The 13921-nt window shown below is 40.9% G+C and overlaps 1 protein-coding gene across 4 annotated transcripts in view; it reads right to left on the reverse strand.

Annotated features, from left to right (window-relative positions):
- Positions 1-13921, reverse strand: part of FAM227B (family with sequence similarity 227 member B) — a 174035-nt gene that overhangs the window by 129476 nt on the left and 30638 nt on the right. For all 4 annotated transcript variants that reach the window (XM_074966386.1, XM_074966382.1, XM_074966385.1 and 1 more), the window contains exon 10: positions 8445-8585. In XM_074966386.1, coding sequence (XP_074822487.1) covers positions 8445-8585 — 141 coding nt within the window. The remainder of the gene's footprint in view (positions 1-8444; positions 8586-13921) is intronic.

Genomic DNA, 13921 nt, shown 5'->3' on the forward strand with positions numbered 1-13921 from the left:
TGGGTAAAAAAAGTGATAGTTTGTGCAAAGAAAAGGGAAGGGAAATACACCATTGTTATGGGGGAGAAAGGGAGAGAGATAGCCCAGGTACAAAGGGAAGGAAAGAGTCTACACAGGTGGAAGAAGAAAACAACAGTAAAGGGGGGGGGGAGGGCAGAGATTATGGAGAGTAGAGAAGAAATAAACAAAATAAAGAGACAAGGGTTAACAGATACAACCAGAAAAAATAGAAGATTGATAAAATGGAAGAGGAAAAGAACAATAAAACAGAAATGGAGGAATAAGAGGGATAATAAAGGATCAGATCCTCAGGTGGGCTGTGGTCACTTTGTGCTGCCCTGCTGTCATACTTTGGATGCAAAAGCTGAGTAAGTGGTTCAGGGAGGATCACCCCAATTGCAAGGGTGATCCTGTAGCAGCACAGAGCCAGCGCAAGGCCTTATATTCCGCACTGTTCTCCTTGCTGTCAACTTAGCAGAGAAGAGCAGTGTGGTTACTGAAAAGGGGCCATGACTGGGAAATCACTGTTATGTCTTTCTCCTGGGTTTGGCCTTCAGCTCCTTATGGCCTTTACAGGCCAGTGTAACTTAGAGCAGTCCTTAGGTTGCTCTAACCCAGTGCACAGTGGAAAGCATGCACAGTGAAGCACATAGATCAGGGCAGCATAATTGGGAACTTTACACCGTCTCCTAACTTCCATTCTATATTATGTAAGTACCTAAGGATCAGATCCTTAAAATCCATCCCACAAGAAAATATACCTCTTGTCAGTCTCAAACCTGAAAAATGAGTTTGGATCTTAGAAAGTGGCAGAGGTAATTAGCCTAAACTGACCAAACCAAAGGTAAGAAGACCTAAAAATGTAAGGATAGAAAGACAAAGGAAAAGAAGAAGGAATAGCTGTCAGATTTCTTTTGGTATTAAAATATTTTCAATTTACTCTTTTTCAAATATTTTTGACGACAATCCTCACATCAATCCCAGTATACAATTGTATTGTATACAATTGGGGTGCAAACCCTTCTGTCAATCCAGCTTCTTCCCTTGTCATCTATTCTTCCACTCCCACTTCTGGCACCTTTTCAATATAAATTAAGTGCAGTTCTAGTAAATGTACCTATCTGTAGTTTAGTGCTTTACTGCTGAACTGCACTAAGAACCCAAGCTGACTACCAACACGCAACTAAATATGGCTAGCTACTTGTTATTACACAAACACCTTCTAGAACTACTACCTGGTGCACAACTAATTCCAAGACAATTGTTCCAGCCTGCACTGCACTTCTACTGGCAGCAGGAACTCTATAGGTAAGGCAGGTGAAGGGATGGCAAAGTTTGACCAAGACTGGTCTTAAATAGAGAAAACCGGAGCAAAAAATGGGAACTAACTGGTGTCAATACTGTCATCTCACCAGGCACTGAAAGTATGAGCATGTTGTTAATATATCTCAGAATTAAATTTGCCTTTTTCGCAATTGCATCACACTGTTGACTCTCATTCAATTTGTGATCCACTGTAACTCCCAGTAGTACTGCCTTGGCAGTTATACCCCATTTTGTAATTGTGCATTTGATTTTTCCTTCCCAAGTGTAGTATTTTGCAATTGTCTATATTGAATTTCATCTTGTTGATTTCAGACCAATTCTTCAATTTGTCAAGGTCATTGTGAATTCCAATCCTGCCCTTCAAAATGCTTTCAACCCCTTCCAGTGTGATGTCATCCACAAATTTTATAAGCATATTCTCCACTCCATTAACCAAGTCAATAATGAAAATGTTGAATAGTATCAAACCCAGGACAGATCTCAGCAGGTCCCCACTAGATACATACCCCCAGTTTGACAGTGAACCATTGAAATTACTCTTTGAGTACGGTTTTTCAACCAATAGTGCACCCAATTTATTATAATTTCATCTAGATTATATTTCCCTAGTTTGCTTACTAAAATCAAGACAAATCACATCTACTGTTTCCCCACTAACCACTAGGTCAGTAATAAAAAAAGGAAATTAGCTTCTTTTGGCATGATTTGTTCTGGACATGTTGGCTGTTATTTATCATCCTATGATCCTCTAGATGCATCCGGTAGCCCAGTGAGCTAGCTTGCCTTTATTATATGCACTGCTTTGCATTATATTCTGCTTTGATGTGATGGTGATGGGGAAGACAATGGCTAACATTTCAGGTTGTTCTACAAGGGATGGTGTGAGTATATGGATGTGCAGATGGACATTCTGTAGTAAGCTCTAGCTAAGTTGGGGTGTTTGTGACTGTACTTAATGTATTAATAAACTATATTTGTAAATATAAAAGAGTTCCTATAGTGTGAGTGTTGCAACTGTGCACATCGGGGTTTCCAACTATATAATAATTTAAATAATACTGGGCCTGATCTAGGGACAAGAACCTGTCAACCCTCAAAGTGATAACTGGGGGATTCTTAAGTAATCAATATAATTAATACATAATCTAAATATCAGGCAACAATACACACTGATTAAGTGTTAATTTGTTCCAATATCTTTCCAGATATTGAAGTTAGGCTGACTGGTCTTTTATTCCCTGGGATCTTCTTTGTTCCCCCTTTTAAAGACATGTACTGTGTTAGTCCTTCTCCTGTACTCTGAGGCCTCACCTGTCCTCCATGGGTTCTTGAAGATAATCACTAATTGTTCAGAGATTGCTACATCTAGATCCTTAAGATTCACTGAAGGGTGAATTTTGTCAGGACCTACCCAGTTGAAGACATCTAACTTATTTAAATATTTTTAACCTGTTCTTTCCCTATTCTGGCTTGTGTTCCTTCCACTTTGTTGTTAATATTAATTGTGTTACACATCTGGTTACAATTAACCTTTTTAGTGAAAACTGAACTAAAATAGGCATTCAACCCCTCAGCTTTCTTGGTGTCATCCATTGTTAGCTCTCCTTCCCCGCTAAGTAGTGGATCTACACTTTCCTTTGACTTTCTCTTGCTCCTAATGAGTTTACAGAATCTCTTTTTGTTGCCTTTTATGTCTCTTGCTTAGGTGTAACTCATTTTGTTCCTTACCCTTTCTGATTTTATCCCTACGATGCCTGCACTATTCTTTTATACTTATCCTTAGCAGTTTGTCCATGTTTTCACTTTTTGTAGGATTCCTTTTTGATTTTTAGGTCATTAAAGAGCTCCCAATGCAGCAGTATTGGCGTTTTACTGCTCTTTACCCTGAGATAGTTTCCTGCTGTGCCTTTAATACTGCATCCTTGAGAAACTGCCAGCTCTCCTGAACTACTTTTTCCTTAGATTTTCTTCCCCTGGGACCCTACATACCAGTTCTCTGAATTTGTTCAAGTCTGATTTTTTGAAAATATGTCTTCCTTGCATGGGATAAATACAAATGTATCTTCTGCTGTATTTGTAATATGTTTTACACTATTAAATGTCTACTAATGTAAAATACATGTATAATGTAGCATAAAGTTAACAGTGGCAAAATTGTCCAATTTCCATGGCTTTAAAATATAAAATATATAATTTGTTTTCACTTTTAGTTCTACATTGCAGCCTTTAAAAATATTATCCCAGAAATTATACCAGCCACTCAGATTGCCACATGGTTAATCATTATTCAACAAGTAAGAAACCACATTTATAAAAGTATACTGTTCTTTTTAAACCAATGCACTTTTATGGATAATCTGGTGTCTGGGTGAACACATAATCGGTCTGTTCTCAAAAGTCCCAGTCTAGCAGGCCACTTCAAGCATGCAGTTAGCACCATTGAAGTCAATGGAACTTTGAAGTCAACAGAACTACTCATGTGCTTAAAAGTAAATTCTTTGTTGGTTCAGGTCCTAAGCTTGTATAAATGCAGCAAGTTAATACTGACACAGAAAGCAAATGTCACTACACTACACTTACATAAGAATAGCACTTACACAGTACTTTTAATTGTCAAAACACTTTACAAATAATAAGTTAATTTATTTTCACAACACCCCGATGAAGTATTTAGGAAAGTATTATCCCATAATTATTCCCATAATTATCTCCATTTTACAGCTGGAGGAACTGAGACAGAGAAGATAGGTGATTCTCCTAAAGCAACAGATGCAGTCACAGTCAAAGCTGAGGTCAGAACTCAGGAATTCCGTCATTCTTTCTTTATTTACTTACAATATTTCATGAAAAGGAAAAAATTCAGCCTGTTTTTTCCATTCCAGATTGAGTTTTCAGAGGTGACAGTTAGCAAAACTATCTTTTCACTTGAAAATGGAGCAAATTTGATTTGGAGTATTTAATGGCAACAAACATGGAACCCTACTCTGCTAATTTTACATATTCATTTTTAGAGTAGACCTGCACTTTAAAACAGAAATTCCAAAAAGTAATTTTTTAAAGGAATTACATGAGGTTTTAAATATGAGACTTCTGTTAACTTTAATGATTCACACAGCTAAAACTCCTCACAATGCTTTGAAAAAGCAGAGTGTAAATCCAAATTATTTTATATTATATCTCTATACTTTCTAATATTTTTAAAAATTACACAAAAATTCAATAGTACAAAAAATAATCAAGCATTAAAAATCTTAGTCTTGTAAATAATCTAATAATGCACTCGCTGAAGCAAGCTTGCTTGTAAATCCTGAGGCATTCCAGATACTGAAATTGTATAACTGCTTACATTCCAGACCTAAAAAGGGAGATTTTCTTCAATTTTGTTTGTAAGGCAGATTTTAACTCACTACTAACCATTTCTTTCATTAAAAAAAAACCTTTTACTTAAGTTTTTAAGAAGCTCTACACTTGTAAAGGCTGGGTTTTAATGCCATCAGCTGAACAGAGAACTGAAGAAAGAAGAAATCATTTCACAATGAGAAAAGGAAATAAAACATTTTCCTTTAGTGGGGACCCAACAAGAACAGGACTTTAAAACAGAGATTAACATACTTCATACTTGAAGATTACAGTTCTTTTTGACCTGTACCTGAGGAAAGACATTTTGCTATCTGAATCTTTCTTTACCTATGGAGTCTTAGTATTTTTACTTTCATTCTTAGAACAGTTCTTCCAGTAATGATGGTCCAGTGTCTGATCCTGCAAAAGTACTGAGTGCCTCTTGAGCAGCATTGAGCACTCGAAACTCTCACTGAAACTGATTGAGGGACAGATCTTCAAAGGTTTAAGGTGCCTAAAGATGCAAATAGGTGCCCAGGGGGATTTTTATTAGCATGTAAGCAGGTTATACGCATAACTTGCAATAATTTCAATGGATGTTAGATGCCTAACCTGATTAGGCACTTTTGAAAATCCCACTAGACACCTTTATGTATTAAGCTCTACTCTAAACAACAATACAAGCCCGCTCTCCCTGACAAAAAAACCCCAAACATGTTTCAATATATCAATCTTGTTAAAAAAAAAATCTCCATTACTAGTCTGTTTTTCATAGCCATTTTAGTATTATAAATTATTATTCAGGTTAGGAATATTTTCGGTAATAAAAGTTAAATGCTCCCAGTCTCCCTTTTTATGGGAACAGTGTGTAGGGACTCAAAATATGGACCTTATAGACAGCCAGCGTAACATCAATTTAATTTTATATTAGACAACACCAGTTATAAGGGAATAAAATGGCTATGTGGCTATTGGCTGCTGAGTCAGCATGGTCCAGTAGATAGGATGCCAGATTGGGAGTCAGGAGACATGGATTTTATTCCTGGCTCTGCAGCTGACCTGCTGTGCTTAGGTAAATCACTTCACATCTCAGAACCTCAGTTCCTCATCTGCAAAATTGAGATAACATTACGAACCTTTTCTAAAGCACTATGAGACCTACAGAGGAAAAACACGACATAAGAGCTAAGGATTATTGTTATTATGGCCTCTGTGTACCAATGAAACTAGGGAATACTTTCTTCTGAGGAGTGACAAACCACACTAACATGATTCCTCTTTAGGCATCATGTCGTTGTCTATATAACCAGCCTCTCAATTGCCATAAATGAGAACAGTTCATTGGACTTCATCTTTCTTGCAATCCTTAAAAGAACATGGTAAATGGTGGGATGGGAGGTTTAAAAGTATGACTTATAATAGTAATACCCGCCCACATTTAGTGAATGAGGATAAGAGAGAACCATGTACATTACACACCACACAAATCAAATCATTGCCTTCCTCTTTTGGGGCCAAACACATGGTTACTCTAGCCCCAGTGACTTTAGGAACTACTGTGGATAGATAGCACAGCTCTAGTAAGGGGAAGAGGGTCATGTCCAGAACAGGGAGTGTTTTACATAACCTGCTGCACATATATTTACTTTCTACTTAGTTTAATATTCTTGTTCTCTTGTACCAGCACAATGCTGCAATGATGGGGTTCCAGGACTCCAAGGGAAATCTGATTCTTTAAAAACAAAAACACGAGAATTTGCAAAATTCATGCAAATGTTTTTGTTAGTTTCAGGTTTTGTAAAAGCTTATCATTTTTCAAAAGCTAAAGGTTCTCCTGACAGTGTCCCTTCAGTATTTTAGATAAACTTCCATTTTTAAACCGTGTTATTGCAGACTGAGCAACATACAAATAAAGAATTCTGAAAGCAAGAACCTCCTTTTGAGACTGGAACCTGAGTGGTAGGAAGGGAATTATACAGTAAGCCTGATGACAGTGCTAATTTCAGCATTCCTTAACGCAATTGTGGTTTGTTCTTTACTTATTGGATTTGACAGGAAATATAGAAATTAAAACAAGGAAGAAGAGTAAGGAAGGCTACAAGTCAACAACTGAAGACTGAGAGACGCCCAGCCTTATTATGCAGTAGATATGCATGGTCAGCTCACACAAGCAAAAATAATTCTGTAAATAAAAGAAAGCTCCATAAAAAGTAAAATGCCTTTTGTGCAGGGCCCCAATCCTGCAGCCCCTATTCAGAACCAGTTAGCACACTCAATAAATGTAGTCATACTAGAGTGGTTCTCCTGTGCTTTCGCTATGGGCAAGCTATGTGGGAATCGTTGCACGTTAGTACAAAGCCAGGTGCCCTGGTCATAAAACACACTTTGTGATCATTCTACTCCTATATCTTCTAGAGCTGATTGTGAGGCATACTGTAGAAGCTGACGCAGCAGAGTCAATGCAGAATGAAGTGCTCACTCAACACTATAGGCAGGTGATGATATAGAGCTGTGGTGTCCAGACTTTTCAGTTTGAGATCCAAACATATTATTTCAAAAAGATCAAAGGCGCACAATCAATATTTAGGACAGATTATCTGCCCTGCTCTGCTCCCTTGGCCCATCCTTTCTGGTCCACAACTAACAAGTACAAGTTAGAGCAGCCTCCCTGATGCCATAACTTTCACTGGGGCTAGGGCTGGAGCAGAGAATCAAGGACATGGAACAGGTTGTTGGTTCTCAACTTTTCCCCCTCTCCTGCTCTTGGTGTTTGGCTAGGAAAAGGTCTCCCTTAGACTGAAACAGAGCCAATCAAGTTCCTGTACTGGGGCTCTGACAGCCCAACAGCAAAGTAGATATGGAACAGTCACAGCCATTCTATCATTTCTTCCCTGCAGTGTAGCAGGTCCCCATTGGGGATGCTGCTGAGCAGCTGAAATACAGAGGAGATTACTGCTGTTTAGAGCACTTTCAGTTCACAGGAGAGCTTCTGCTGAGACTGCAGAGGAGTTGATGGGAGGCAGATGGGAAAGCAGTTCTTCCTACTTTTTCCTCACAGAGATGGGGTTGATTGAAACTCTTCAGTTTAATGATCATAGGATGCACCTCAGGAAATACATTTTCATTTTCTAATGAAATATAAGTTGTCAAGACTGGGGGCCACCACTTAGACCTTCCACCATCAGAGGTTGGACACCGCACATTGGAGGCACTTGATCCAGAAAATGAAATGGAACAAGGGGGTATGCTGGCATCAAGAGAATGGGCTTGAGGTAGGATGCTAAGCAGTGGGAAGGATCAAAAGAAAGACATACAGCTATCAAAGGATGGAGCGGTGAAAGAGCTGACCCACCAGGAGCAAGGAGGAGGAATGGTAACAGTAGGGGGAATAATGGAAATAGGAGCCAGGCAGCAGGAAGGAGTGAGAGGAAGACTCATGTACCACTGGATGAAGTAGAGAAAGGGATCTCTGCACAATAGATGAATGGCCATGTGGGGCCCTCATAGCAGCAGCTATTTTAAGTATTTGACATTCACGTTCATTTTTTTCTTTACAGATTTCTCTAAATGCAAATATCAGCAAAACAGCAAGATATGTATGAGTCAATCCAAACGTTCCAAATTATTATAATTTTTTTCATTTGGATACCCTTTACACAAAAAAATGGAGGTGTGAATAATGATTTCTGTTGACAATTATATTAGACTTTGCAAAGTACTGTACGTTCCATTCAGCGATTCATGCTGCAATCCATTCTGTGCATTTAAAAAATACTCACAGGCTTCAATGACTGCTTTGGATTTGCCAGACTCCTTAACTGGTGCCTTGGTAATAGTATCTTTCTTGCTACTATTTACTGTGGGCTTCCTCAGGCAATCTAGATTCCATTTCTTCCAAGCAAATTTCTGTGGCTTTAGACCTGAAAAGCATAAGTTAACTTTAGAAAAAGACAGACGTATTTGGTGTTAATTTTGAAAGCTATCCTATACCAAACGTTATCCTTTCAAATGAAGTTAAGACTTTTGATTCCTTTCAGGTCCCTAATCTGCAAACACTTATGCCTGTGCTTAACTTTAAAATAGTAATCAGTCCCACTAACTCCCATTGGAATACTCACATTCTTAAAGTTAAGCACAGGCATGAGTGTTTGCAAGATAAGGCTCACGGTTTGATTTTGTGCAGATTATTATTTATTTTTATACAATTAACAGAGATTCTTAATTTATGTTAGCATTTAGAATAACAATATTATTTTCTTAATTACTGTTTCATGAAAGATGTTTAGAGGCTTTTGCCAAAGTATTCTGGTCTTTAGCAGTTGCTGCTCTAACTGCACAACCAATGCTCATGCATTTTACCATCTGCAGTGGAATTAGGAATAGTGGTGTCAGTTTTTCTTCAAGAGTTTTGAAATTCACAACTTCTTTAAAGTTCATGTATTGGTGACACATGGCTAATTGAAACAAAGTTTGTTGTGGCTAATGCTAGACTTTTGCTTGCTTGAGTAGTGTTGTTATTTTTAAAACAGTATTTCTTTCTATCCAGGTTTGGACCTTGAATGCCCATTTTACTATTCAATATTTTATTTTCATTTCATTATCTTAGTTTACTATTTTTGTTAACTTCCTTTTCCACTTGATTTTGTGTATGGATATCTTAATATATATTTCATGAGAGGAGAAATATCTTTATTTTGTAGTTGTTTCCATTCTGGTAATTTGACATTACAAAACATTTACAATGAAAGATTTTGTTAAGGCTTCAAGTTATCCTGGCAGGGGTGTATAATTTGTTTTATTTGGTGGCTTTCTATTTCCTTTCCAGTAGAATATTCTATTGCCTCTAACCCAAACATTTCAGTACTTCCAGAGATATATGGAATCCAAGCTACAGCAGTGGTCTTCTATTTATCTTTTGGTCTTTGGTCTGACTGAATTCTTGATAACTCTGCCCACTGTCTATCTACAGTAGATACATATTACAGGCTAGATTCTTGGGTTTAACTAGCTCCTCACAGTGCAAGACCCATTTGGGAGTTATGGTGCACATTTATCCCTCAGCAGGTTAACATGTATGTTGCTGTGAGCAACAAGCTCTCACTGGGAATTAACTTTGTTCTTACCCAGAGAAGCAATAAAAATATAATCCACAGCACATTATTCTGACTGCTGAGGAGTCCTGCCATGGTAAAACAGCATATGCAGAGAAGAGTGGTGGACCTTGACCTTGGTGTGCATAGGCCTCCTAAAATGAGATTTGTAATGCATTTTTTTCTCTGAATAATTTCCCCTTTGTCTCCTAGTAAGATCAAAGTAATTTTTGCCTGAAAAGCAATGCTTTTCAATAGACGGGGGAAATATAGAGAAAAACATTTTTGGCATTTTACAGGTATATAAAAATATATCTCTACTGTTTATCTGCAGTGCAATGGTTATCACACAGTGCCAATCCACAGGTCATTGAAGCCCACATTGGCCAAAATGTAAACAAAGAAGCTCTAAAGTAGTCTGCATCTGATATATAATCAACAGTTCAGCTGAAATTCAGTCTAAAAACTTAAGAATGGCCGTAGTGGGTCAGACCAATGGTCTGTCTAGTATTCTGTCTATCACTATCTAGTATTCTCCCAGTATCCTGTCTTCCCACAGTGGCCAATGCAAATGCTTCGGAAGGAATGAACAGAACATGGCAATTATGGACGATCCAGTCCCTATGTGACAGTGTATATAAACCCCAGACAGCATGGAAGGGGTAAGGAGCTCCTTTGGGCTAGACTGGCCCTGTCACGCTGCTGCTGCAAATCTTGCCACACTGGAGGAGGAGATAAAAGAGAGGGAACTCAACTCAGATGGGGGCAACCCTGGGAAAAGAACAAACTGTTCGGCTTCTCCAGCCCTGGAGAGAGGATTGACAGCCTACTGAGCCCCTGCCCTTGCAGAAGGAGGGTGCAGAACCCCTGAGTTGAAGGGGAAAAGAACAGAGGCTTGCACTGGAGCCCAGTGAGCTCTGATACTCCCAGAGTCCCATATCCTGGAGGGAGCTGCTTACAAACCTGTTTTGCTGACTGTGGGATGTTTGGTGGCATCACCAGGGACATAGAGAAGGGACTTGACAGTCAAGAGTCCCCAGCTAGAAGGTTAAAAAGATGCCCCACCGAACTCTCCAGGTTGGGGATAGAGTAATTGGATTCAAGCATGTGCGCTCCCCATGTAACCCAAAGGGGGTACCCTACCCTACCACAGACAGATTTCTGACTGTCTTCCAGTCCCAGCTTCTGGGAGTCAGAATTTAGGGACACCCAGAGCATGGGATTGTGTCCCTGCCCATTCTGGCTAATAGCCATTTGTGGACCTATCCTCCATGAACTTATCTAATTCTTTTTTGAACCCAGTTTTACTTTTGGCCTTCACATCATCCCATGACAATGAGTTCCACAGGTTGTGTGAAGCAGTACTTTTCAATATTTGTTTTAAACCTGTTGCCTATTGATTTCACTGGGTGACCCTAGGTTCTTGTGTTAGGTAAAGGGGTAAATAACACTTCACTATCCATTTTCTCCACACCATTCATGGTTTTACAGACCTCTATCATATCCTCGCTTAGTCATCTCTTTTCCAAACTGAACAGTCCCAGTCTTTTTAACCTCTCCTCGTATGGAAGCTGCTCTATATCCCTAATATTTGTTGCTCCCCTCTATACCTATTCCAATTCTAATATATCTTTTTTTGAGATGCGGTGACTAGAACTGCACACAGTACTCATATACACAGGTTTATATAGAGGCATTATGATATTTTCTGTTTTATTATCTATCTCTTTCCTAACGGTTCCTAACATTCTGCTAGATTTTTTGACTGCCACAGCACATTGACTAGATATTTTCAGAGAACTATCCACAATGACTCCAAGACTTTTCTTGAGTGGTAACAGCTAATTTAGCTAACATCATTTTGTATGTATAGTTGGGATTATTTTTTCCAATGTGCATTACTTTGCACTTATCAACATTGAATTTCATCTCTATTTTGTTGCCCAGTCACTCAGTTTTATGAGATCCCTTTGTAGCTCTTCACAGTCAGCTTTGGACTTAATTATCTTCACCTGCAAACTTTGTCACTGTCCCTGCACTGTTTACGCGCTTTTCCAAATCATTTACGGATATGTTGAACAGCACAGGTCTCAGAATGATCCTTGGGGGACCCCACTATTTAGCCTTCTCCATTGTGAAACCTGACCATTCATTCCTACCCTTCATTTCCTATATTTTAATCAGTTACTAATCCATGGAAGGACCTTCCCTCTTATCCCATGACTGCTTATTTTGCTTAAGAGCCTTTGGTGAAGGAGCTTGTCAAAGACTTTCTGAAAGTCCAACAACACTATATCAACTGGCTCACGCTTGTCTACATGCTTTTTCACACCCTCAAAGAATTCTAATAGATTGGTAAAGCATAATTTCCTTTAAAAAAATCTCTCTTCCTCAATGTATTGTGTTCATCTATGTCTGGATGTTGATTAAAAGCAAATAAAATCTATAGATTATTAATATACCTTGGTACAGACCATGCAGACATTAATAATAAAAAATTCAAATCAAATTCTGCTGCCAAAGAAGGTCTATCAGAACAGACACAGCTTGGTCCCTGTAATAATCTTTATAGAAATTGAAAAAAATTGCTCCTGGAAAAGGGAATAAACTGATTCACCACAGGCTTTCCAGTTCCAAGTATTTTCACAGGACATTTAAGATTAATTCATGGGGAAGATGTTCTAGTGCTCCCTCCAACAGAGATAATTCATGTTGTCGGTCTCTGCCTACTTTCTTTTCCAGTAATCACATAACACTTTCTCTTTCAATCATGGCCTGAAGATTTTGCATTCTTGCTGCATTGCTGCGCTTACCACAGATTCTTCCTGAATATTCCCTGCACACAGGATCATAGAGAAAGAGTCAGCATGGTACATAGGGTGACCAGGTGTCTGGTTTTCAACCGGAACAGCCAGTCAAAAAGGGATCCTAGTGGCTCCAGTCAGCACTGCTGATCAGGCTGTTGACTGTCCAATTGGCAGCGCAGTGCAGCACAGCGTGGCACAGCTGTCAGGCTCCCTGCCAGCCTCTGCTTGGCGCGGCTCTCCGGAAGCAGCCAGCATGTCCCCCCTCCAGCTCCTATGTGTAGGGCAGGGATGGAGAACCTAGGGCACGCGGGCCGGATCCAGCCCCGTGATTTATTTAATCTGGCCTGAGGTCCCCCTGTGGGACAGGAGCCACGAGCACCAACTCGCCCAGTTGTGGAGGGGAAGCCCTCTTGGTGCCTCCGTGTGGGCTGGAGCCACTGCACCGGCTCATCCTTCTGACGGGGGAAGCCCCGAGCCTCCGTGCCACCTCCCGCCCCCCACGAGACAGGAGCCACTGCGCTGGCTTGTCCAGCTGTGGGGGGAAGCCCCAAGCCTCCGTGTCTCCCCACCCCACCGTAGGGCTGGAGCCACAAGCGCCAGCTTGCCCCACTGCAGGGGAAAGCCTTGAGCCTCTGTGTCCTCCCCTTCCAGGTGGGTGAGTGGCCTGCGATTGATTTTTTTTCAGTGGGTCAACTGCCCATGAAAGAAAAAAGGTTCTCTACCCCCGAGCCCGCACCCTCAGCCAGAGCCCTCACTCCTTCTCCCGCCGCACCCCAATCCCCTGCCCCAGCCCTGATTCCCCTCCCGCCCTCTGAATCCCTCAGTCCCAGCCCGGAGCACCCTCCTGCACAACAAACCCCTCGTTTCCACCCCCACCCCAGAGTTTGCACTCCCAGCCAGAGCCCTCACCCCCTCGCACCCCAACCCCCTGCCCGGATCCCCCTTCTGTCCTCTGAACCCCTTGGTCCCAGCCTGGAGCACCCCCCTGCACCCCAAATCTCTCATCCCCAACCCCACATCAGAGCCCACACCCTCAGCCAGAGGCCTCACTCCCCTGCACCCCAACCCCCTCCTCCGGAACCCCTCATTTGTGGCCCCACCCCGGAACCTGCACCCCCATGCCCAGAGCCCATACCTCCTCCCACACCCCAAACCCCTGCTTCAGCCTGGAGCCTCCTCCCATACTCCGAACACCTTGGGTCCACACCCCTAGCCCGGATCCCCCTCCTCCACCCCAAGCCCCTCCTCCCTGGCCCCACCACATAGCCCACATCCCCAACCAGAGCCCTCACCCCCTCTTGCATCCCAACCCACTGCCTCATCCTGGAGCCCCCTCCTGCACTCTGAACTCATTTCTGG

This window comes from Natator depressus, chromosome 10 (genome assembly GCF_965152275.1).
Source record: "Natator depressus isolate rNatDep1 chromosome 10, rNatDep2.hap1, whole genome shotgun sequence".
In the NCBI taxonomy this organism is placed as follows: Eukaryota; Metazoa; Chordata; order Testudines; family Cheloniidae; genus Natator; species Natator depressus.